Source organism: Clinocottus analis, unplaced genomic scaffold, assembly GCF_023055335.1.
Source record: "Clinocottus analis isolate CAN_PGR_092001 unplaced genomic scaffold, fCliAna1.0.p SCAF_7, whole genome shotgun sequence".
Classification (NCBI taxonomy): Eukaryota; Metazoa; Chordata; class Actinopteri; order Perciformes; family Cottidae; genus Clinocottus; species Clinocottus analis.
In genome coordinates this window covers 16,611,785-16,635,009 of record NW_027176229.1, presented here as the reverse complement: position 1 = coordinate 16,635,009, position 23,225 = coordinate 16,611,785, and the positions used below count along the sequence as shown (strand labels likewise).

The 23,225-nt window shown below is 40.4% G+C and overlaps 1 protein-coding gene across 4 annotated transcripts; it reads right to left on the bottom strand.

Moving 5' to 3' along the window:
• Positions 1 to 778: 778 nt before the first annotated feature.
• Positions 779 to 23,196, bottom strand: ap1b1 (adaptor related protein complex 1 subunit beta 1). Of its 4 annotated transcripts, none has more exons than XM_068605234.1 (23): positions 23,091 to 23,196; positions 21,480 to 21,540; positions 20,106 to 20,211; positions 19,861 to 19,996; positions 18,955 to 19,200; positions 18,520 to 18,710; positions 18,119 to 18,340; positions 17,817 to 17,937; positions 17,610 to 17,705; positions 16,682 to 16,797; positions 15,582 to 15,747; positions 14,482 to 14,580; positions 13,446 to 13,705; positions 12,960 to 13,167; positions 12,707 to 12,727; positions 11,766 to 11,795; positions 11,537 to 11,674; positions 11,302 to 11,447; positions 11,081 to 11,210; positions 7,232 to 7,316; positions 6,587 to 6,673; positions 5,918 to 6,072; positions 779 to 2,276 (listed from the first exon to the last, which is right to left on the bottom strand). In XM_068605234.1, exons 2-23 carry the CDS (start codon positions 21,514 to 21,516, stop codon positions 2,202 to 2,204), a joined length of 2,871 nt encoding a protein of 956 aa, XP_068461335.1. In that variant the 5' UTR covers positions 21,517 to 21,540; positions 23,091 to 23,196; the 3' UTR covers positions 779 to 2,201. The 4 variants fall into 4 exon arrangements, with proteins under 4 accessions (XP_068461335.1, XP_068461334.1, XP_068461332.1 ...); XM_068605233.1 differs by having other exon boundaries at positions 23,007 to 23,120; XM_068605231.1 differs by lacking the exon at positions 23,091 to 23,196 and adding an exon at positions 22,796 to 22,916.
• Positions 23,197 to 23,225: the final 29 nt, after the last annotated feature.

Sequence of the window (23,225 nt, the reverse complement as noted above, 5' to 3'; positions counted from 1 at the left end):
ATTAACTATTATTACAGTGGTTCAATTATTAAAACTATTTGTAAGTCTACAACAGCCCTTTCATACAAACTGAGCCTTTACCTGAAAGCAATGCAGTGGCGCCCCCTATAGGCATACATTCCTCACATAGGATCGATAGTATAGAGATCCTTCATTAGTTGAACAGACTCTTGTCACAGTTTTGGACTACTAACTGCTCTCTGGTCAGTGCAGAGCTGACCTTTAGCGTCCACCGAGGAACAGATCTGAGGCGGGAGGTGTTCGTGTTTGTGTTCACGATTAGGTGATGCAGTTGAAATTTTGCTTAAGCTTTCTCAGAGTAGCTCGGACCTTAAAAAGCCCGTAAACGCTCCAGAGGAGCTGCTCCGCCTTTGAGGTGCATCCAGCTGTGGATAAACCTCAGACTTCGCTCACGACTCAAGGTTAAAAAACACAGAGTGACTTTGTAATGCGAAGCTGTGAGAGCTGCCAATTCTGTAACACTGGAGCAGCAGCTGAGCAGCCCGAGAGGAGACGCCTCAAAGGTCATCAATGATTATAAAGAGTGTGTGTGTGTGTGTGTGTGTGTGCGTGCATGTGTACGTGTGTGTGTGTGTGTATATATATATATACACACACACACACACACAAACAATTCACGCAGGCTTGCAGGGACTTTGGAAATGTGGACTTTACCAAGCAAATAAAACAGGGAACAGTTTGCATCCTGGGACACTGCCATACAAATTACTTGCACTGCGTTTCATTCATAATGTCAAACACTGAAGACTGATTATGTTAATTTATCAAGACTTTTAATAGTTGTTTTGACGTACACACAATGAACAAAATCATGTCAATCAAAATCATATGATTTAACATCTTTTTTTGTAATTTCATTTTTTAAATTTTTTTTTACAGCATTTCCAATGAATCAGCTGTCGCCACACAAACTCGCTCAGAATACACAGCCACCTCTGGTGTAATCTTTACAAGCCGTTAGCGTGGGAGCATACATCCTGTAGAGCCGATAAAAAGGGCTTCAGTGTAATGACTCTGAATAAGAAATCCAATTAATCTGGTCGAGTCTGCAGGTAGAACAGGGACAGTGGATGTACGCAGTGTGCTACATCTATACGTGTTACTCAGAAGTGTTTCAGACCATGGCGTCATACGTTTAGAGTTATCTCACATGAGCCTTCATCTCAGGTGGCCGTGGTACTCGAGAGGCTGTCACTGACGCAGGAGGGGAAGCAGCAAATTCAAAATCCTCAACACCTGAGGCTCTCTCTCAGCTTGCCAAATGAACACTAACAAATCCACACACACACACACACACACACACACACACACACACACACACACACACACACACACACACACACACACACACACACACACACACACACACACACACACAACAATGGAATGACTAAGGAAGAGTAGGACTGCTGCAAGTCTTTAGAATGTCTAGAGATTGATGGAAAAACAAAAATAACTGCACAGCAACAAACAGCTTTCATGGACACAGCACACAGTCTGCTCTTAGGGACAGTAGAAGATCCAGAGACACATAAGAAAACTGTTAAAAAAAAAAAAAAAAACAAACACAAAGACAAAAATAATGTAGTTTGTAAGTATCTATGTGTCTTTTCTACGGCCCACACAGCCACTTCACACAGGGAAAGGGAGAGGAAAGTTAAAGCCTTTTTTCTTGAATGTACCCTAAATAAATATGCAGACGTAGACCTGCTGATTGCAGACGCTAAAAATAGACTCCAATTTGCAGAGAAGTGGGGCTTGATAATGATTAAAAAGCCTCATGCAGAGAAAACACTCACAGGGATGCAGCAGTCTGTCCCCGAAAGAACACCGGTCATCAAAGAGCAACAGTGTGACGGTGAGCATTCAGAACATACATCATAAAGAAAATGTCATGAAACCGAATCTTTTTGTATAACAAACATACAAAGAGGGGACAGAATGCGGCAAACCAGTGAACCAGGATTTTCTGCAGTCTTTGAAAAGAAATCAACCAGCGATGGATCAAAAATGAGATTCAAATCATGAAACCTAACAGCTCGATTGACAGAGAGCACCAACACAGCAGGAAGTGGCCCTGACACTGCATTAGGTTGTAATATGGGTGGTGGGTGGGGTGAGGGCGAGCAAGAGAAGGTGCCACAACTCTGTGAGGGCAGCAGCCGGGTCGATGGAGGCGCTCAGTTCTTCAGCACAGTCTCGTAGTTCTGGAAAACACATTGGGAAACCTCTGGAGCTCTGCACTTTAGAGAGATCTGAGGAAGAGAAGAGTGGGACAGAGTTGGTTATGATATTTACTGTTAACATGAAAAGGCTGTTAAACGTTTGACATTCAGTACACAATTGACACATAAGTTACATAAACCTTTAGCAACAAGATGAAGCTAAGAAAATATACTGACCGTCTATGGAGACAGGAGTTTTAATGACACGGCATTTTACAAAACTAAGAGAAATGTAAAGTTTGTCTTAGTACAATTGATTAATAGGCTAATTGATGTAGCAAGTTAATTTTTAATATAAGTCTTTAATGTAAATGACTGTAAACATTTTGTCAACAGGATCTTCATCAGGAATGAGCACCGTTGTTATAAGCTTGTCTTTATAAAAAGGAAAAGACGCTTGTTTTGCTTCCCAGAGACAAAAATCAATTATTTCTCAAGTAAAAAATATCTTTATTAAAACACTTCTAAATTTAGTCTCATCAGACAAAGAGACACGCAGACAGCAATGTAGACACAAACACACAAGAGAGAAGAGACACAGCCTCTCCACTCTTTGATGTCGGTATCAGCTGGGAGCAGGTTTAGGATTTGAGACTCATAAATGAGTTTTTTTTTTCCATCAGCAATCATACTGCAGATGATATTTCTTCAAATCCAGAAACACAAGACAGCTGCAACTTTGGAATAATTATATGAGGACCGACAGTCATGGCGTTGCACTTAATAAATACAGGAGACATGATTCTGAATATTTTAAATTGTTTCATTAATCAATTGCCGCACAATCAAAACTAGCGGCGCTTTTCTTCTTTGATGTGTGTTATTAGGGGCTCCATTTGTCAGTGTTAGAGAGTGTGCGCACACACACACACGCACATACACACACGATTTTCCCATGATTTATATTCAGTAATCCCTGCTCAGCACTACCTCCTCACAATTTGAGGCAGTGGTGAGAAAAATAAATGTTTTTAAGGGCTTGTTTTTCCCTGTAGTTTTGAAATGGGACCTAATATAAATACCTTTCAGCATATTTATAGTGTCTACAGTGTTGCTGTGAGAACACTGCAACAATGTCCCTTTAACACTACAATAATAACAAAAATAGTGATCAGTTAGTAACCAGCGCTCTGGTGAGCGACTGACAGCAGTTTTACAGCACGGCCCTCCTCGACTCAATGGATACCAGGATGTGTTGGATACCAGACAGCTGCAGTGGAATAAAGCAGTGGTAGTGCACAGCTCCGTAAGGGTTGCCTTCGCACACTCTGGGCTCTTTACTAATGCATGCAGCTTCTGGCTACATTTAGGCAGGGCTCTCCTGTCAGCATGGGGTAAAAGATGTGAGGAAATGCGGATGCTCTAGCCACTGTGTAGAAACTGCCATTAAGAGAGCCAGAAACTGCAGCATTTATGTGTTCATCTCACGGCTTGCTGCTAAAAAAAACCTTAGTATCAAATTACAATTACAGGGGCAAAAAAGAACAAGGGCCAAAGTAATGTAAAAGCAGGGTGTACTCCCTGAATGTGCACATCAGGTACAGATCGAGATGTAATTCTAATAATTTTAATATAGTTTTGTTTGATCAGCCCAAAAATAATTAACTTCAAGTATCGATGCGTTTACACGACTCGCAAAATGCAAGGAACAAGTAAAATACTGCACTCCAAGTCAAATTTGCATGAAACGGGACCAGGAGCCGCTGCAGATCTCTGACGCAGCAATGCAGAAGAGCAGACGGCGAAGCAAAGAGAAAGGACTGTTCGAGGCTGGATCATAGTTTCATAAATGATCTTAAATCATAACATTTTAAATACTAAACCACAAACTTGTTTACTGAACAGCAGTTGTTGTTGAGTCTTGTGGTTGAGACCATGTCCACCACCACCATCATCATCATCATCATCATCATCATCATCATCAGAGTTATCCCTCAACAAGTCCCCCGATAAAGAAACATTTAAAGGATGAAATAACCTTACAAGTGTGTCTGATGTCTGTTAATTCAGTTAAATGAATACCTGACAAATGTATTTCATTATATTGTTGCAAAAATAATTTCAAACACATTAGCACAGAGCCTTCCTTCTCACTCTGAGAACTGAGAAAAAGCAGCCAGCATCACAGGTCACATAGTTTTCACACTTCATGTCAAAAAGATATGCTGATGTCCCAATTCCAGAATAAAAACTATAAAGTATACATAAGCTCCGATGGACGTTAGTCGCAGGGAATTTGAGAGCTGCTGACACTTAACTCTGGATACTCTTAAAGCTGCTATAATCAATTTTGCAACAAGGTACCAAATGACAACATGAAAGGTTGTTGTGGTGGTGGTGAACCTTGAGATACCAGAAAAAAAAAACTTAAACCATGGGTAAGCAGAGTCACAAATCAAATGATGCTGTACGTAACAAATTACAATTGTTTGTGTGTCTGGTCTTCAGAAACACAATAACTCACCCACCCCGCAGCGGTGGGGCTTTACTTCTTCAGCTCTAAAAATAGCTGCTGACAAAAGGCTTCAGCCGCTTGGCTTTAATGTGCTTTGCAAAGACAGCGCAGGGAGCGTGCAGCAGCCAGAGAACGAGCCTCAGAATACACAACGTACATGCAGCACAGTTAACTTTAAAGTCTTGTCTTCACTTAACAATTCATGATCCACCTTCTTAAAGTAGGGAGCCTTTCCTGCCCTGCTGAGGATATCTTTGAACTTCAAAATTGAGAAGTAAAAGCAAACCTCCACACAGGGGAAATATAAAAGAAACAAAGAAAATGAAAAATGCACACAGATTAGAAATAAATGCGCTACAATTAAGTAAAAAATGTGCTTTCTCTTCAGTTAATTCATCTCTTTATCTCAAGGAAATTCTCCCAAAGTTGTATATTTCCAAACCTCACATGTGAGATTAGACTACACAATGACGCACTAACATAAGAAGTTGTGACCAGATAAACAACCTAAAGATTTAATGAGCGAGAGCCGGGTAACTGACATATGGACGAGTCTCGACTGGAGGAAACAAAAACAGTGAGTGGCACCTATAAATAAAAACGTGAACTGAAAGCAGACCGAGTGACGCGCTGGGAGGAGACGCATCTAGGTCACCGCTCTGGACGGTCGTCATGCAGAATGTCTCAGCCCAACACGATCTATCAAGACCGGAGCCCGCGTCACACTGACAAAGCAGAGACGTGCAACAACACAACGGAGAACAAAAATCAACACAGTTGAGTCACAAATACTAGCGACACACTCCAAATCACAACGACCCACCAGCTTTCTCCCTCCCACTCTCTCACTACTGCGTAATCATCTCTGATCGTCTCTGCCGTGTCATTTGGCTCAGTCTGTGACGTGCGGCGATGACAGTATTTTGTGCAGAAGTTCCGACGCTGGACGTGTAAATAATGATTAGAGAAATTCTCATCTTTTTAAAAAAACATTTTTTTTAGAGTTTAGTATCGTCGACTCCTGTAAAGATGTCTCTGTGCTGCGGTGACCAACCCTTTGTTAAAAAACTGCGACCTTAAATAAAATCTGAAAAGTTGTTAATGTCTCTCGCCAGACATTTTTTGGGGAGGTAAACAGTAAAACACAGCAGCAAGAGAACAGTGATACAACTCAAAATCATGAATTCAGCCGATGCAAGTGGCACACGGTACTCACCGTGTAGTTTGGGTTTCCAGTCTGCACCCTCAGCTCAGCCAGCACCCATATGCCATTGGTGAGCTTCATGGACTGGTACAGCATGTCCTGACCCTCCACTGTGCGCTTGGCTATGGTGAAGATGTTGCTACTCTGCAGTTTGTTGGAGGCGGCATCTGTTGTAGGAACATAATCAGAAATTTGCACAATGCAGTAAAAATGTGAATCAATTCTGTACTTGACTGTTTTAACTATCTGAACAAGCTATTGCTCATTTTTAGTATTCAGTTTTCGTCATCAAACAATCATTAAATGTTACAGACGATGCAGGATTTATTTTTACTTTATCACCCCGGGCTATCCCTGCAGCAAAGATACAGTCACTAATTCTGAATTAACTTTTCTCCTCAGCCTACGTCTCGCTGCTGCTTCCCAGTAGGATGTGAAACACTCTCTTTGTTCATGAAGAAGAAATGTAATGTATGGAGGAAAATCTCCATTAAGCCGTCATTAGGAATTCTTCTCCAGTTCAGCTGCTCTTACGCTTGTGTAAAACTAAATTATCACTCGTAAATGGGGGACTGCAGCTGATGAGCCACTATGTCAGGCCATTTTAACATATAAAGAAGCAGCAGGATGTGGCTGCCCTGTGTAGTGGTGCACACTCTGTTCGCTTTGCATCTTCCTCACCTGAGTTGAGATGGCAGTCTTTGATCTGAAACTGGGCCTCATTTTCATTAGGAATGTCTTTCCATGTGGCAAGGAACACCTGTCGCTCTGTGGACAAAGAGATGACGTATGAGTCCAAAGGCGGAGCCCACACAATAACTAAATGTTTGACAACGTCACACTACATTACTTTTTACATCAAAATGACACTAAATACAAAAACACTAGGTCTGGAGCACAACAGGCAGTTTTTGATTCATATTGCGTTTCCTGTCGCCTTTGTTTCAATAAAATATAGACGATGCTGGTATTATGTATTTAGAAAATACTCAGTTTTTTTTAATTGTTAATTATCTTAATCACATAGAGTATACAAAAATAGGCTTCATCATGTGGTTATGTCATATTTCATTACCATAAAACATGCTATACCAAAGTACAGTATATTATATCCAAGAGAAACTGTGCAGCTTGGAGAGGCGAGCGAGTACGCGCACGCACGCACGCACAGCTTGGAGAGGCAAGCGAGTACACGCACTTTCGTCGTCAGACGCTGAAGTCTCAGGACGCTTTCCTGGCGTTCAATATAAGGCTAAGCATGTGTGGCATTGACGTCAGCGGGGGATGTGAGGCTTTTGTGTGGAGAAGTTTAGCTGAGACACTTACCCATCTTCCCATCCTCAACAAACAGCATGCTGATGGGGTACTGGCAGCTGAAGTAGAATACATCAATGTTGTTCTTAACTGCCACCTGCGAGAGTGATGACATCCAAGGAGGAGGTAGAGGAGGAGAAACAAGAAGCAATACATGGGTAATTACTTTTCTAGTGCCCTTCAACGATGGTCATTGCTGGTGGATGTGTGCTGTATATTTACAAAACAAGAAGGGTAAAGCCCTCTGGGAATTTCCCTTTCCCATAAACACACTCGCACACAGCCAATACTACATCAGTGTTCATCACAGGCCTCACTCGATGTCTCACAGTAAGTATGAAACTTTTATTTGCCCAAGAATATGAGCAGACATTACTTACAAGCCAACGTAACAGGTGTAATGGTTTGTGAATTTGTAGCCAACCGTCAAGCAGCACTCCGAACAAAAGTATGTAGATTGATGCATGTAATATGGAACCAAAGTTTACAAGAGTAAAATTCCACCTTAAAAACATACGCCGTAAGCAACATATGCACAACGAGCACGTGACTCAGTCATGCAAACACACATTCAACGGCATCACCCAGATGTGTTGATCAGCTGCAAGTTAAATATTTCAATAGTAACTGTTTCTACAAACAGCTTCCAGAAAGGGCTTTACTGAGGAATACAATAAATATGGAATGATTGGGAGGTAAAAATAGCAGACAGTGGTTAAAAATAAAATATCAAAAATAAGATTAAAACACAAAGACGACTCACAAATGAGAGAAAACCAAAATAGCACCGAACAGCAGGTCGACGTTTAAAAAAAGAAAAAAGAGTGACTTGTTAACCAACGTTCCTCAGATCGTTGACAGCCCTGGTGGCAAAAGTTCACTGAAACATGAGAACAACGGTGGTATAATGGAGGAACCTGAAGGAACAGCCGGTGATATTGATCAGCCTGCTCACAGAGAGGCGCTGTTAGGGGGACAATGAACGCCGCCAGACGAGAGCTGAAGAATGACTTGTGAATAATTCATCAGGGCATCTTATTCCTGGGTGCAATGCAGGACTGACAGTAACACTTTGAGTGAAACAAACAATTTAAAGCTTAATTCTGTATGTTTGTCAACAATAAGCTCTTTAATATAAGACATGTCTATGGAAATCAGAATCCAAACTAATATGGATACTGCAGGACTTGATTTTTGACATTTAAAATCTCATGTGCTGTAATCTATTAGACTAGAGGTTCCTAAATTCTGTCTCTTTTAGCACAAAGATATTGTGAGCACGCTAATACAAACAATTATTTGGTACGATTGGTCGCATCTAATTTTTCAATCTGTGCCTGTTTATTTTGCCTTCACAGTAAATACAAGTTATATGAATTAGTCAACTCTGGCTGTGAAAAATTTGGATTGACATGACCAAAGTGAACTTTTGCCTGTTTGTGAAAATAATTTAAATTAATTATTAATTTGAATTTAAATTCAACAAGCACTGTCGACAGGTTATGGCGTATGTCTGCAGATGAACGCCCCTCATCTCCTCCGTCCCTTGGGGCGCTCTTTCCCGGTCTGTTTTTTTGGTGGGGAGGAGGAGAGGACTTAAATCGGCTGTAAGTAAAAAATGTATATATCATTTTTCTGTTCACTCCTGACCCTGCCACTATTGCACTGCCCATTAAGGTATTGGATAATGCAGGTAGACTGACGTACGCAGTAAGCACTCAGAGCGAGAATAAGCAACTACGCTGGGAAGAACTGTAAGTGAGCGTGCAATTATGGTTAACAGCAGTTTGTGAATTGCTGATGTATTGACATCGAGTTAACAACTCGTTCCGAGAATAGTTCTCCAGAGTCACAGGACACCACGACTCTGGTCTACTGAGGAATAAAGAAAGTTTTCCCTGAAGCCGTTAGGCTTAATCAGCATTCAATGAACTAGTTCGGCAATGGCGTGCACGTAACCGCCAGTTTACGACCAAACGCAATCTAGAATTAAATAGCCATTTTAAAAAATATATCACATATTAAGATAATATTGTTATTTAGCATTTAAGAGGAGAAAATTGTGGAGAAATGATCTCGCACAGCAAGGAATCAGCTGGCAATGTCATCTAGAAACGAAAATGATTATCTGTCTAATTTAGCTTAGCAGGTGATTGATTTCTTGATCGATCACATAGTATGTTTACTTAACATTCTTTGCTATCGTAAAGTGTTTCATTAAATGTGACCACACATTGTTGAAAAATATTATACTAACATATCTTCCTTAAGAAAAAAAAAAAAAAAAATGCAGAACCTTTAAAAAAAAATGTAATCCAAGACTATGTTCTTTTTGCCAACGGTACCCATCAAAGTTGGGTCCAGAGCCAGCAGTGTGAAAAGGCCTTCTGAGGCCAGGAGAAACAAAGGAGCCGTGCGTTGCGTGGCCCATAATGACCCCCACCTCGATCATTCCCTTTCCACTGTTATCTTCTCTCTCCAGCTGCACACAGCAACCGTCCTTAATTTCGCCCAGTTAAAAGAACCACGCTGATCAAACACGAGCCAGCCTCTGCCGCTCTTTTTACTTGCAACCCACAACCGTTTTGATGGTTGTTTCATGTTTTTATTCACAACAGGGAACAGTATAGCTGAATAACAGTGAGGACACATCACTAATCACTTAAGACATATGGACATGTATTTAAACATATATTCAAAGAGATACAGTCAGGCCCATTTGAATATCTGAACCATTTGTTCAGTAAACTTAAATATAAAAGATAAATTGAATTGTCAATTATTATTAGGAATATGACAGATTAAGCAAAGTAAGGTATTCGTTTATATAAGAAGTTTGAGGTTAACCGATTATTGGCCCAACAGTCAGCATTTTTACGATAATCAGAATAGATATTTTGTACAATTATTGTAAGTCATCGCCTTAGTGCTTCTATGCCTTTACCAACTGCTTATGCTCCAGATCACGTCCATATCTGTTCAAAAAGTTACTCCTTAAATCATTCCATCCTATTAGCCCTTTGTGTGAATTTGTCACAATTAGCATATTAATTATCAAGTTATGGCCCCAAAACATTTTTTATGAGGTCACAGTGACCTTTGACGACCAAAATTCTAATCAGTTCAAGTGAATGTTTTTACCCAATTTGAAGAAATCTTAGTCATTGTTATTAGGTTCCCAGTTGCCCACTTCACTGATAAACCAGAGAAGAGCAGAGTAACAATGGCTTAAGAAAAAGGTCTAAAGGTGCATCACGGGAGTATTACAGTCAACTAAAAGCTGGGAAGGAAGATGGCAATATATGCAAAGCAGGTGTCAGCACAGCAAGAGCAATGGCTCTTTCATGTTTTAATGATTGTTGAAAAGTTACGTTTTGCAGTATTTAATTAAACATATGCTTAAAGGAATTCAAAGTAGAGATTGTAATACTTACATTTTTTAAATTATATATACAGGCGCTGCACTAACTTCTAAGTGAGCAACAATTTCATTTTTACCGCAAATATTAGTTCTACTTTCTTACTAATCATCTGTATCCCATCAGCCCTGAAGAAAACATATTGGTCACCCTCTGATCTGTCTCCCACCTCTGTTTACATTACAAAGCAAACTCTGACAGAGGGACTGTCACAAAGTTCAAGGCCTTTGGGCCTAGTAGAAAGACATGTTAGGACACACAACTTCAGGCATCAGTAACCTAAAAAGGCCACTGTTGAAAAAAATTGTTGACAGACATAACCCTCAGTCATTAATGGAAAATGGAAGCAGAAGCAGGGATGCAACACCAATGTTTATCCAAAACAAAAACTAGCAGTCACATCAAGTTCCAGGGACATGAATCCTGCTTGTGAAGGTGTTACCTGCAGGTTGTTGAGAGGCTCCATCTTCATGACCGGCCCCACAGTGCTGAGGGGAAGGGCAGCTTCAATACTCTGGTTCGGGCTAAGAGGAGTAAGAATCTGAAGGGGACCAGCCGGAGCAAGACCAAAGCTTCAGAGGAACACAGTGGGAAAAGGGTTAATCGTCACAAAATGTGTAAATGTTCAAAAATCTCCACGCATTTCTTAGTAGTTAGTCTTACCTGTTTCGGTTAAACTGGATGGCAAAATCAGTCATCACACTCATAGCTTTATTAGTGAGGTTCATCTCCATTTGGATGACCCCCCCACGGCGGACAAAAGTGCCCAAAATCTCCAGACCCTTGGCCTTCATGGCTGGAAGCCAAACCTGAAAAGAGATGATAGTTTCTTTGGGTTCCGACACTGGTGTTATATTGATCTTTGCAGTATGTTTAATCCTTGTGTATCAAGACGTACTGTTTTAGGGGGGTTGAAGGCTCCCATAGGCATACCAACTCCACCTCCGAGATCAAACAGGTCATCCAGACCGCCACTAGCAGGGGCGTTGAAAGAGGCTGGCATCACAGCTGGAGGAGCACCAAAACCAGTCCCCATCTGTGGGTCGCAAAGCAACGTGTTAACCTAACGTATTCAAAATCACTCTGTTCCGGGCAATTAAAAGATCAACAACGTACAAATGACTCACAGCAGAATTTCCTCCAAGGTCTCCGCCAAGCTGGATAGAAGGACAGGCACAAAAAACAATCAGGAAGGTGGACCATTAAATCATATTCTCGTCAATGGTGGAATGGTGTGAGTCTAAGAAATGTCTTTCTGTGATTAATGACCGCTATGGGGTTCACACTTTTTTACGAGTGACAGGAATAAGGAGACAACTGGACGGGATAATTTCTCATTTTATGTAACTGACCTTTTGATGCCCACACAAGTCAGAGTGGCTATTGAAATCCAATAGGTTTTGTTCAAATGCTACTCACTAAATGGCTCTATTGTGGTGATGAAAAGGTTGGGGTAGTGAACAAGACAAAAAAATATAGTGATTTCACACAGTCACAAAGGTTTACTACTTCATATGGAAGAGGACATTTGACAAGAAACGAAAATTTTACATCGACTCAAATCTCACCTAAATGGAGAGGGGAAACATAAACAATGCAACAGGCACAGAGCAGTGCTGGGGAGAACTACTCAGAGGACAAAGCGGTACAAAAGGGGACTAGAGGGGGGTTCTAGACTGGTGCTGGCCTTTACTGGTCCAGTGTGGTCCCCTAAACCAACCTCAGTCGGGCTGTAATCTGGGGGCGATGGGCACTGATGTGGGAGCTGAGGTGACTGAGGAGTGTCCGTCCGCAGGGGAATGGGCGGCTGATTGAAACAATGCAGAGCCCAGAGAATAGAAAAAATGTTGGACTCAAGGATTTTACAGCATGCTTAGTCTGGATATCGGAATAATAAAAGACGATAAATAATGATGGATAATTGATGCATGAGAACGACAGTCAGAGTGGCTATTAAAATCCAATATTCTGATGCATGAGAATGACAGTAAAACAGTGATCAAATCAATCTTCTAAAATGGCCTGACATTGTCTATAAATGTTGTGCCCTTTCCCTTCATGTAGTTACCGGCTCAGACTCATCCCCAATCTGCAGGTGCAGCATTGAACAAAGAAAGGGAAACAAACAAGGGTAAAAGAAAAGAAAAAAGCACCCAAAAAAAAGGTAGAAAAAATAAAGAAAATGATGAATACAAAGATACATTACCATCACTAGGTCCTATAAATAAAAAAAAATCAAGCCTTTTACTGAAATCAACTAAGATGTGATGTACCAGCCTTTCAGAACCCGACAGCTTCTCAGTGTTGTGTTGAAGACCTACCAGGCTGTCCAGTCCGCCGCCAAGAAGGTCCATAGCACCCATCTGCATGCCAGAAGAGGTGGGTGGTGGAGGTCCGGTGGTGGTAGGAGGTGTCAGGTCCAGATTAAGCAGATCTCCGAGGAGATCTCCTTGGGATGGGATGACAGCAGGAGGCGGCTCAGTAACTCCAGCAGCAGAACCGTTATCTGGGCTCTCAACACTCTCGCCACTAGTAGAAACAAAACAAGGGCAAAAAAAGAAAGCAACATTTAAATTTTGCATTTTATGTTATTCATTTGATTACTATTTACAAGGTAACTAGATATACATGTGATGAGTTTCATGTAAAGGCAGGAAGGACCACAGAAAAACTGCTGCACAGCTTTAACAACGCTTGAAAGTATGTAACTCAGCAGATTCAAAGGAAAGAGTCAAGAAGCTAGATCCACTTAAGTAAACAAAACCCTTTGCCTGCAGTGTTTAAAAAAAAAAAAGTGCATGACTCACGATCCAGCACTGCCAGTGAGTCTCTTGTGCTGAACACCACGGCTACCCTCAACAAAGGCGCTGGGAGGCTTGTGGTAGACTGAGGCCAGAGTACCAATGTGGCAGATGAGCTCTTCCAGCAGTGTGGGCTCAATCAGATCAGTCTCCTCAGAGATAAGGGGCTTCTCAGCCAGAACCACCTCCTTGGCGGCCACAGGGTCTGTCGAAAGCAGACGCCAGTAGATGTAGCCGCGATCCCTGAGGTCTGGGTTATCAGAGTCCTACAGAGAGAGAAAGAGAGAAAGAGAGAGAAAGAGAGAGAGAGAGAGAGAGAAAGAGAGAGAGAAACAGAGATGAAGGATAATTATTCATGGAAACCGTTTAATAAATACTTAATGTAAGACTCTTTTTCTGTCTTGGCCGCAGTATGAAGACTGAGCAATGATTCATGAGTCATCAACTACACTTGTCATGGTTTCAACTAAATCAAAAAAGGGCTACATTTATGTATTCAGTATAAAATGTAAAACTGCGGATAATATGCGAGGCATTTAAATTATTTGGGTTCGATGAATACAATTGTATTTTGTCATCAGGTTCTTTTGAGTTATGACGCAAAGTGCAATTTGTAATGTTTGTTTGTACATCTGTTTGCATGAACAGAGTTTATTGCTGTAGCTAAAATCATACAACTGGTGTAATACAGTACACAGTCTGTAAAACATTATGAAGCATCTACTGTTCATATATTAAAGTATTCTAATGTTTTATAAAATCAACTCCCTACTAAAGCCATTAAAACCCAATTACTGAAAGAGCAGAGTAAACTCAAACCACTGCGGCAGAAGCACAAGGCTCAGATCCATTTTACAGTCATCTCGTGTCCCTGAAAGGATTCAATAAAAGAACTTTTGGAAAAGATTAAAAAAAAAAAGAAGCAAAGTCAGGAGCCCTGCCTGATGAAAACATATTGCACAAACTAGAGGAAGACATAGATGGCAAGATCAGAGTTGCATAATAAAGGCAACATCAAATGTGTGTATGTTTCGTTTCTCACCTGTGTGGCTAGACTTAACACCTGCTGCACCAGCTCCTGGGTCTCAGTGGGCTTTTTCAGGAACAACTTGACGATTGCCGTCAGCAGCTGTAACTGCACCTGGAGGGCACAGTGAACACATACAGAGAGTTACAATTGTTTAAAGCTAGTGTGAATACAATTTTGCCTAAAACTGTTCATGTAAAATTGCATATGTACTGATCCCCAACACATAATAAAACTCCTTTTTAACTATCACGGCTCAGGTTTCCCATGAATGGCGGCCCATGCTCAACAGTAAAGATTACAATTACTGACTTAACCACTTTGGGTTAATTTATGTTTTGTTTTTTCGACTCCTGTACAGCACTTTGTCTGTCATAAGTGCCATATAAATATACGTTACTTACTTAGCAAACACCAGAAAAGGGAACAATAAATGAATGATACGTTCCTTCATACCCAGAACATTACTTATAAAACCTTCTCCAATGCAATAGTAAAGGCTAGCTTCTCTACAAAACGTGCGCTTAAGCCAGATATAACAAAAATTACCACCTCTGGGTCTTATGTCTCTGCCAACCAGTCAAGCCTGTTTACGTCCATGTCTTTGAAAAATGTCATTAATTCTTCCTTTTATTCTTTGAGATATTTGTGTTGAGTTGTCATAATTAATCAATTAAAATAAATAATGCATTTGGAGTAATTCCCTCAAGGTGTTCCTGAGATATCGCGTTCATGAGAATACAACCAAAAAAAACAGACGACTATCGCCGGCACAGAGGCATGAAAAGTGTTGTCATTATTCTAGTAACTTCTTTTTAAGCACGGTTAGGCTCAGTAAAACTAATTAAACAACTCAGCAAGGATTCTTTGATCTCTCTCACGGTACTGCACAATTTGTATATCAAACAGGAACTGTTCTCTTCAGTAGTAGTACTGCATGTGTGTGAAGCATGTCACCTCTTTTTCCAGCAGCTAAGCAATGCATTTAATTATCTCAGACCGCAACGTATGCAAACTACTGTCAGCACTGAATGCAAATTATTGATGTCATTACCATTAAAAATGAACTTCTTGTTTTGTAAATCACAAAGTGTCCAAACACTCCTAAAACACACCTGAGTGCTTTCATCATGGAAACCCTCCAAAAAGCTTTCCAGCAACTCATCAGCGTTGTCAATGCGCTCAGCATACTCTCCCACAATCCAGATCATGGCGGCGCGAGCCTCCGGCTCATCCAGGGAGTCCAGGTTTTCACACAGGGTGGCAATAACACTCTCGTACCTGGAAACAGACACACAAAACAACATCATATGAACTCCAATGTTGCAAATGTATTTGGACACATAAAAACAAAAATCACATGGAGCAAATTACTATCGTTTACATAAAACTTCATAGTCATTAAATTGAGGTTCAGGAAAAAAAACAGCTGAATAACAGTTAAACACCCATGTCAGCATCTTCCACATCGAGCTCACAAAGAACAACATTAGCATTACTTTGGAGTTGTGTGTTCTGGCAGCCCGACAATTTAAATCCAATATTCACTGTCCTTTTACCTCTGGTCTGAACTTCGGGTCTTTCACCTACTAGATGCTCAACCAGTCAATGTTTTCTGTAGTGGTTGAGGCATTTCATTTACATAATGCTTTCATTACATGATTTGCCTTGACAGAAAGATTTAGTTGATGTCCAATTAACAGAAACGGCATTAGTTTAAGTGAATAGGTGACTCGTACAGCTAAAGAATTGAATGATATGCAGCTGGAAGCTTTCCAAATCGGCTCCCTTGGATACACACGACTCCACGGTGACGGTCTACCGCTGATTGTGTGGGCGAGGTTTCTGTCTGGCACATGAATACACTCTGCAGTCACGCTCCAGCACAATCTGCCTTACCTCCTTTGAGCAGGTGCCATGAAGGCAGGTTCGTAAGTGCTGTCCACTACAAACACTCAGAGGACAATTGTCTGCTCAGAAAACGAAGCTGAAAAACCTTTTTGTCTTTGTAATGAGCTTTCACTCTGTATAGTTTAAGACCAAGACAAAATAATCTGAGGGTCAGTGAAGTGGAACAGGAGGGCCGTCTGTGTAAATACTTATGATCAGAGCCTTGTGTATCTGGTTGAAGATAAACAGCGGCCTCAGTATCTGGATACTGACACGTTCACAAAGTATGTGCAATAACCACACTGATGCTTTAGAGAGAACCTACTTGTTGGGGTACTTGCGAAAGATGTCCTTGATAACAACAATGGCCTCCTGCACCACATAGTTAACCTTGGTTTGGATGAGGTCCAGCAGTGTGCTGACACAGCGCTCTGCTGATTGCTAATTAAATAAAAGAAAAGGGAAATCTGTCATGATTGGCAAATAAAAAAGAAAACAGGATAGAATAAAGCATAAAACTTGTGTGCATACAATATGCACGAATCATAAACGAGTTTTGAAGTAGTTTGACATTATGGTATATACTAGTCAAAGACATGAGTAATACATCTTCCAGCAACGTCAGACTGAAGTGTTCTTCTTTGTTCCTTTCAGCCTTTTGATACAACTCATCACATTTACTTGTCCTTGATCTCCGGGGATGAGTTGGAGTTATATCAGAAGTTGAATTATAAATCAGGCTTACAGTTGATGCGAAAATCACCTGGAACACCTAGTTTTACAACTGGGTATTCAGGAACAAAAACATCATGGGACTTTTGCTTTAACATGGAAGTTTATAGGTTTAGAAATATCATATATTGTTATATAATGTATTTTGTAACGTAAATTGCTAGAAATTACTTGAATACTGCCTTTAGGTTAGGCTTCAACAGTATACAGTCCTGTGTTCATTTTAAGTATGTTCAATTGAGATAATGAGAAAAATAGCATGACGTATTGTGTACATGTGCATGTACAAAGTGGAAAAAATTAACCACAGTATAATCATTTGTCATGATGACTCAGCTACCTTGTATTCATTTTAAAAAACACAAAAACTGTACCAGAGTAGTAACCTTTTATAATTGACAGTCTTATATTGAGTCCAAAGACCAGTATATATAAACAATCATAAAGACTAATGCTTTATTGTTGAACATGGGTTTGAGCAACAAAACATCTGGTGACAGTATGACGTCATCTGCACCCACCTCTACTTTGATGGCGCAGCGGCCAATGGCTCTGACCGCTTTGCGTACAAAGTCCACATCCACCTCAGTGGCGTACTCCTTGAGCTCAGCTAGGACCTACAGTTGAACAGACCAGCATTAGTGTCACTCAGAGGATTTTGTGACCAATATCTTTGCTTCAGTAAAAGCACCCTCATAAAGGAAGTATTACAGCCGTGGGTGCTTTACCTGGGCAATGTTAGCTTGAGATGCGAGGCGAATCATGATGTCCAGTTTCTCCAGTTTGACATAGATTGGGTCATTGTACTTTACAAAGAAAACCTTCATCTCATGTTTTAGGATCTCTGGCCTAAAGAGAAAAGAAAAAATCTTGTTATTTGTGGCAATCTGAAAACGAACATACAATTAAATAAAAAGAAATCCAACTGAAATGTAGCATGTATTAGTAAATGCAACTTCTACTAGGCTTTATACACCCAAAGTATAAAGAATACTAAAAAGACCTCCGCAGATTATCTCCCTATATTTACCGTCTCTGTACGATGAGGTTGATGTTTCTAAGAGCCACATATTGCAGCTCAGGCTCAGCAGAGAGGAGAGTAACCAGCGGAGGGGCGAGCTTCTTAAGCAGGGTGCCATAGTAGTCCAGGTCTTTGGGCAGCATCTCCATGAACTTCATTAAAACTTTAACAGCTGACAACACCACTGCAGAGTTAGCGTGGGAGAGCCGGGGGGTCACACGCTCACAGATGCTAGCAGATGTTGATGGTAGAGAGAGAGCAAAATATTATTATAACACACGCATACGGAGAGTGACTTGATTCTCTGCTCAGGTAGACATTACAGTACTTCTCTATATATCTTTACTGCTTTATTAATGTTCAGAATGTTAAATACAGGTCTTTTGATAAAAGGCAGTGATTTCTCTTACCTTTGGGACTCGCGATCATCACGAGGTGTGTAATTGGCCAGGCAGTCCAGAATAAATATCTGTCCCCACTCTGTACACTCATTTAAAGCTGTCAGCAACTTGTTGATGGTCTGAGGATTCAGGTCCAGTAAATTACTGTTGGGATGAGACTCTGCTATCTCAGACAGCGCTGCCACTGCGTTTGCTACAACCTAAAGATAAAGACAAGTGTACAGATAAATTCAGATAGAAAAATACAGTACCCCTGCTATACCAAGATATAAACAAGGGGTCATTGAACTAATAATGTTCTTGCAACATGTTGAACATGTGCATCTAGAAAAAAGCTTATCATTTAAGGCAGAGCTGGGGCCCGTAGCCTGCTGTGGCACCGCCCTGAGTGAGAAATCTGGCTCGCTCAATAGCCAGCTAGTGGGCTGCCCAGGGGAGTCGTACCATGGGGTTGGAGTCAGAGATGAGGTCTTTAAGGGTGTCCAGGAAGCCTTGGTCCTCTACCAACTGGGCGTTGATATCATGGAGCTTTGCCACACACACAGCAGCTGTCTTCCTCACATACGGGTCTTCATCCTTCAGACATTTCCTCAGTGGCTCACAGAGGTACTCAGTAATCTTGTCCACACGGATGCAGCCCATTGTGCGAACAGCAAGGGCCCGGATGAGAGGGTTAGGGTCTTCACAGTCCTAGATGGGTGGTGCAAAGAGGTCATACATTTAGCCACAACTTTTAATTCATTACTACATCATCTGAAAGACATTTTAAATGTATCTAACACATATTTGCATAAGCATTCTCTAAATAATTAAATCATATATTGAGGTGTCCCTTCTTTAGTAATATGATAAAAGGGGAGCCAGACAAAGTACTTTGAAGATTAATTTGAGCTTTGAAAATCATTTCATTAAATTGAGATAATAACAAGTCATTGAAGTTACAGCTGTACAGAGGAATGTAGCCCAGTACAGTGCGCATGAGTAGGTTTAAATTAAACCTTAAAATAAATTATTAGTATTTATCTTCCAAATCACAGAGTGCAAAGCACAAATTACTAGAAATGCTTAACATGAGGACAGTCTGAAATGATTCCAACGGTTTGTCCAAATGATGGGATACTAAAATTATAATATTTTTGATTAACAATTTCCCAGTAATATTAAGATGTTCTTTGCACTGGTACTACTAAAAAAAAAATTAGGACAATAAGTCATGCAAGAACTTGCACAAACTGTTGTATAGCATTGTACCAAGCAGACTATATGTGCATTGATTACAGCACTTAAACAATTAATCATGAATAGATCATTTCATATAGTTTGTACATATTCAAGAGGGATTGGCTTTACCTTTACAAAGGTGTTAACAGCCATGATAGCCATGTCTGGCTGACTCTTGGCATAGTTCATCAAGTAGAGGTAGACCAGCTTTTTCAGTTCCAGGTTGTCCGTCTGCATGCAGTTCACAACATCTGGGAAGAGAGCACTAAAGGAGGAACAAGCTGTTAAGTGACTACTGATTCAAAATGAAAGGCCATTTGTTACAGTGCATTATTTCAGTGTAGATATTTTATACAACATTTTCACTGGCTCACCTGACATCCTTGCCAACTGTCATAGATGCAATGACCTTCTTCACAGCCTCCTTCTTTTTCTCCTTCTTATCACTGTTTAGCTCTGCCTTGAGCTCAAAGATCTCGCCTGTACACACGAGAAAAAAGTAAACCACACCTAATTTATTCCATTTGTTATGTAGGCGAAGAGTACTGTAGCATGACCTTTTTCTCCAGCAGTTTCTAATACTGGTGGGTGGTTTTGGTTGTCAGTGGTCTCGGTGCATCAATCCAAATACAGGATTTAAGTGATTTTTTTACAGCTTGATAAAAAAAAGGTGAGGTTACATTTCAGCCCCAATCCAATGTATTCATAGTTTAACCAGCTCAGCTCACTGTGGCTGCCGCTTCCTCTACCATGATTTCCTTCCAAAATCTAGAACAAAAAACTGTGATAAAAATTATTATTTTATGAAGCTGCAGCAGGCAGGGCAATTATTAAATATGATAATGTATTACCTTTCAAAACAAAACTTGGTATTGTATTATAAAATCTTGGTAAGTTCTTGTTTTACGAGTGTTCTCGGTTAGAGGTCATACGTGACATTTGGAACACACCACAACACATTGAACATCAAATTAATAAAAAAAATTAATTCAGCATACTTTTTATCACGGCATACATATTGACAACAGAAACATATTCACATTAATGTCATGAACTGGTGACGTGCTGATCCTTATGATAGTGGAGATACCAATAATTTCATTATTTCGCTTTTACATTGTGCATTGTGTGCATTGTACATTGTGTTACTGAGATGTGTATCTGCATGAAGTAGACTAGAAAACACACACCATCAGCACACTGTCAATTTTTGGCTTAAATTTGAGTCTACCTCTTTTGAGTTTCTCAGGCATTGTAAACCACAAATCACTCCCAATCCCCTTTAAGATGTTAACCTCAGACAACCAGCAGCAACATTGGGCAGATCCACAGAAAAAGCACATACTTAAAGAAATCTACTCTTACGTCTCAAGCAATCTAACAAACATATGGAGTATTTACACTATCACACATAAGCATCTGTTTGCATTTCCAGAGCCCTGTGTGTGGGCACATGCTCAAATCTTGTTCATGAAAAGAGCCACAAAAATACAACAGGAGGCACAGCAGGACAGTAAAATCTCTGACACGTAATGTTCAAGATGTCTAATCTGATTTACAATAACCAGAGCTGTTCAGTTCTTGGCAATAAGCTTGATACAAGGCAAGGTGATGATAAGCAATGTCATCGACCAGCTGGGTCAATTAGGTATTGTTAATGCACACATATCTTTACAGCAAAGAAACAAAAAATACGTTACTTAAATCTAAATCCCTTATCCTGTGAATTAACAAATTAGCTAACATACCTTTCTTGGTAGTGGTGAAGTACTTGGAGTCCGTCATCTTGGATCCAAATTGTCGATTCTCCTGCAAAAGAGAGTCGAATGTGAATCTTTTTTCTGAGTGGAAACTTGGAGCTTCAAAAGTGCAACAGGAAACTCTAGAAGTGCAAACTAAGGGGAAAAAGATGAATTCCTGTCTTCTTCTGAAATAATGTCAGAGACTCATCTGAGAGAAGAAAACAATAGACACTTGAATATATTCTTAAACTGTGAAAAGTGTTGGTTAGCATTCATGAGGCCAACAACATCTATATTACTGAGACAACTGCTGCAGCTTACTAACTTTATGTATTTCCTGTTGTAGAATTACTCTCTCTGCAATGGATCCTCTTCCATTTATGCAACAATACTTCCAACTTTAAAAAGGCAATGCTTGCTAAGTTTATCAAGCACCATAAAAATATTTAACATTATCCTGCTAAAGGAGGAACAGAACCAGGATTTACACACATTCACTTAATTTGTCATATATATATTTTTAAGTTTTGTGAGTATTTTCTGGTTGCAGTCATAAAGACAACTTTATAATATTTCTCAAAAGAACCGTAACACTTTTTCTTGGATAAAGCATGTCTTGTTATAAATCATGTTTATGATACTTTATTACCACAATCAAGATATTAATTTATCTCTGGGTTGTTGCCTACACTGATTGAAAGAGACGACATCTGTATAAAGAATATTTTAAGGGCTAATGTCATTAACTTGACTGAGCTCCTATTACACAGTGATATCCTGACAGTGTTTGTGAAACTTGCAGAAATAGTGAAAAACGATTGGACACCAAGTCAGAGTCAAAATGAACTCAACCGTTATTGACGTTAACATGACATTAACGAAGTGCGTCGAGCGTTTTATGATTAATTAGTTAAGCTTCACGTCGCGTTAGCTGTCAACACTGGACAGGCTGTTAGCATCAAGCTAACACGAAGCATCAACCGACAGCGTAGCTAACAAGCTAGTTAGCCGAGTAACGTTACTTTAGTCGGAGAGTTCACACTGCTGCCGTGTTATACTGACACCGAACTTATAATACACCATTAAACAGTGTTTAAATTAACAACAGGATGACCTCACACTGACGTCAGCTGACTTTAAGTTATGACTGCTCACTTCGCCAGCTCGCTAGCATCAAACCAGCACGACGCTAACGTTAGCATACCAGGCTCGAGAGTGTATAATCCTACTGGGGAACAAAAATAAAAATACGTGACGGTCAAGTTAGCTAAATTTGTGCAGATATGTCTGCAGTCAACAATTCTATTCGACCAATTACTCACGCATAGCTGATTCGCCCATTCCTGCATGTTTGCAGCAGTTATCTGAATGAAGCTGGTCTTGGACACTAGCTCTCAGCTGCAGCCTGTCAGTGTCAGCTAACTAACGATACTTCTCTAGCTCGGCTGAGACGTGACCTTCTGAGAACAGGCTTAAGGAAGCCTTTGTCGGGACAGTTAAGCTTTTAATCTTTCGGCCTGGTTTAAAACTTACCAAACGAATTAACGTGCCTTCTGGAGTTAAAATTAGACTCGCCACACAATGAATTTGGAGAGAAAATCTCCACGAACAGCTCACCGTGACAGGCGTAGCAGGGCTGAGATGGCCTTCGTCCCCTCCCACTTCATTTACTTCCGTCTTCCCACAAAAAAACGTTTGCAAACAGACGAGTGGCGTCAGCTTAAGTTCAAAGGAGATGGTTCAACAACTCCT

Bases quoted from the DNA above. Each gene is read 5' to 3' on its own strand.
- ap1b1 (XM_068605231.1), bottom strand. From the start codon at position 22,822: ATGCAGGAATGGGCGAATCAGCTATGC. The intron at 19,997-20,105 runs GTGAGCCAGTGA...TTCCTCCTTTAG, and splicing joins ACAGTTGGCAAGGATGTCAG to TGCTCTCTTCCCAGATGTTG. The intron at 7,317-11,080 runs GTAACACCTTCA...TCACTCTCGCAG, and splicing joins AGCCTCTCAACAACCTGCAG to GTGGCAGTTAAGAACAACAT.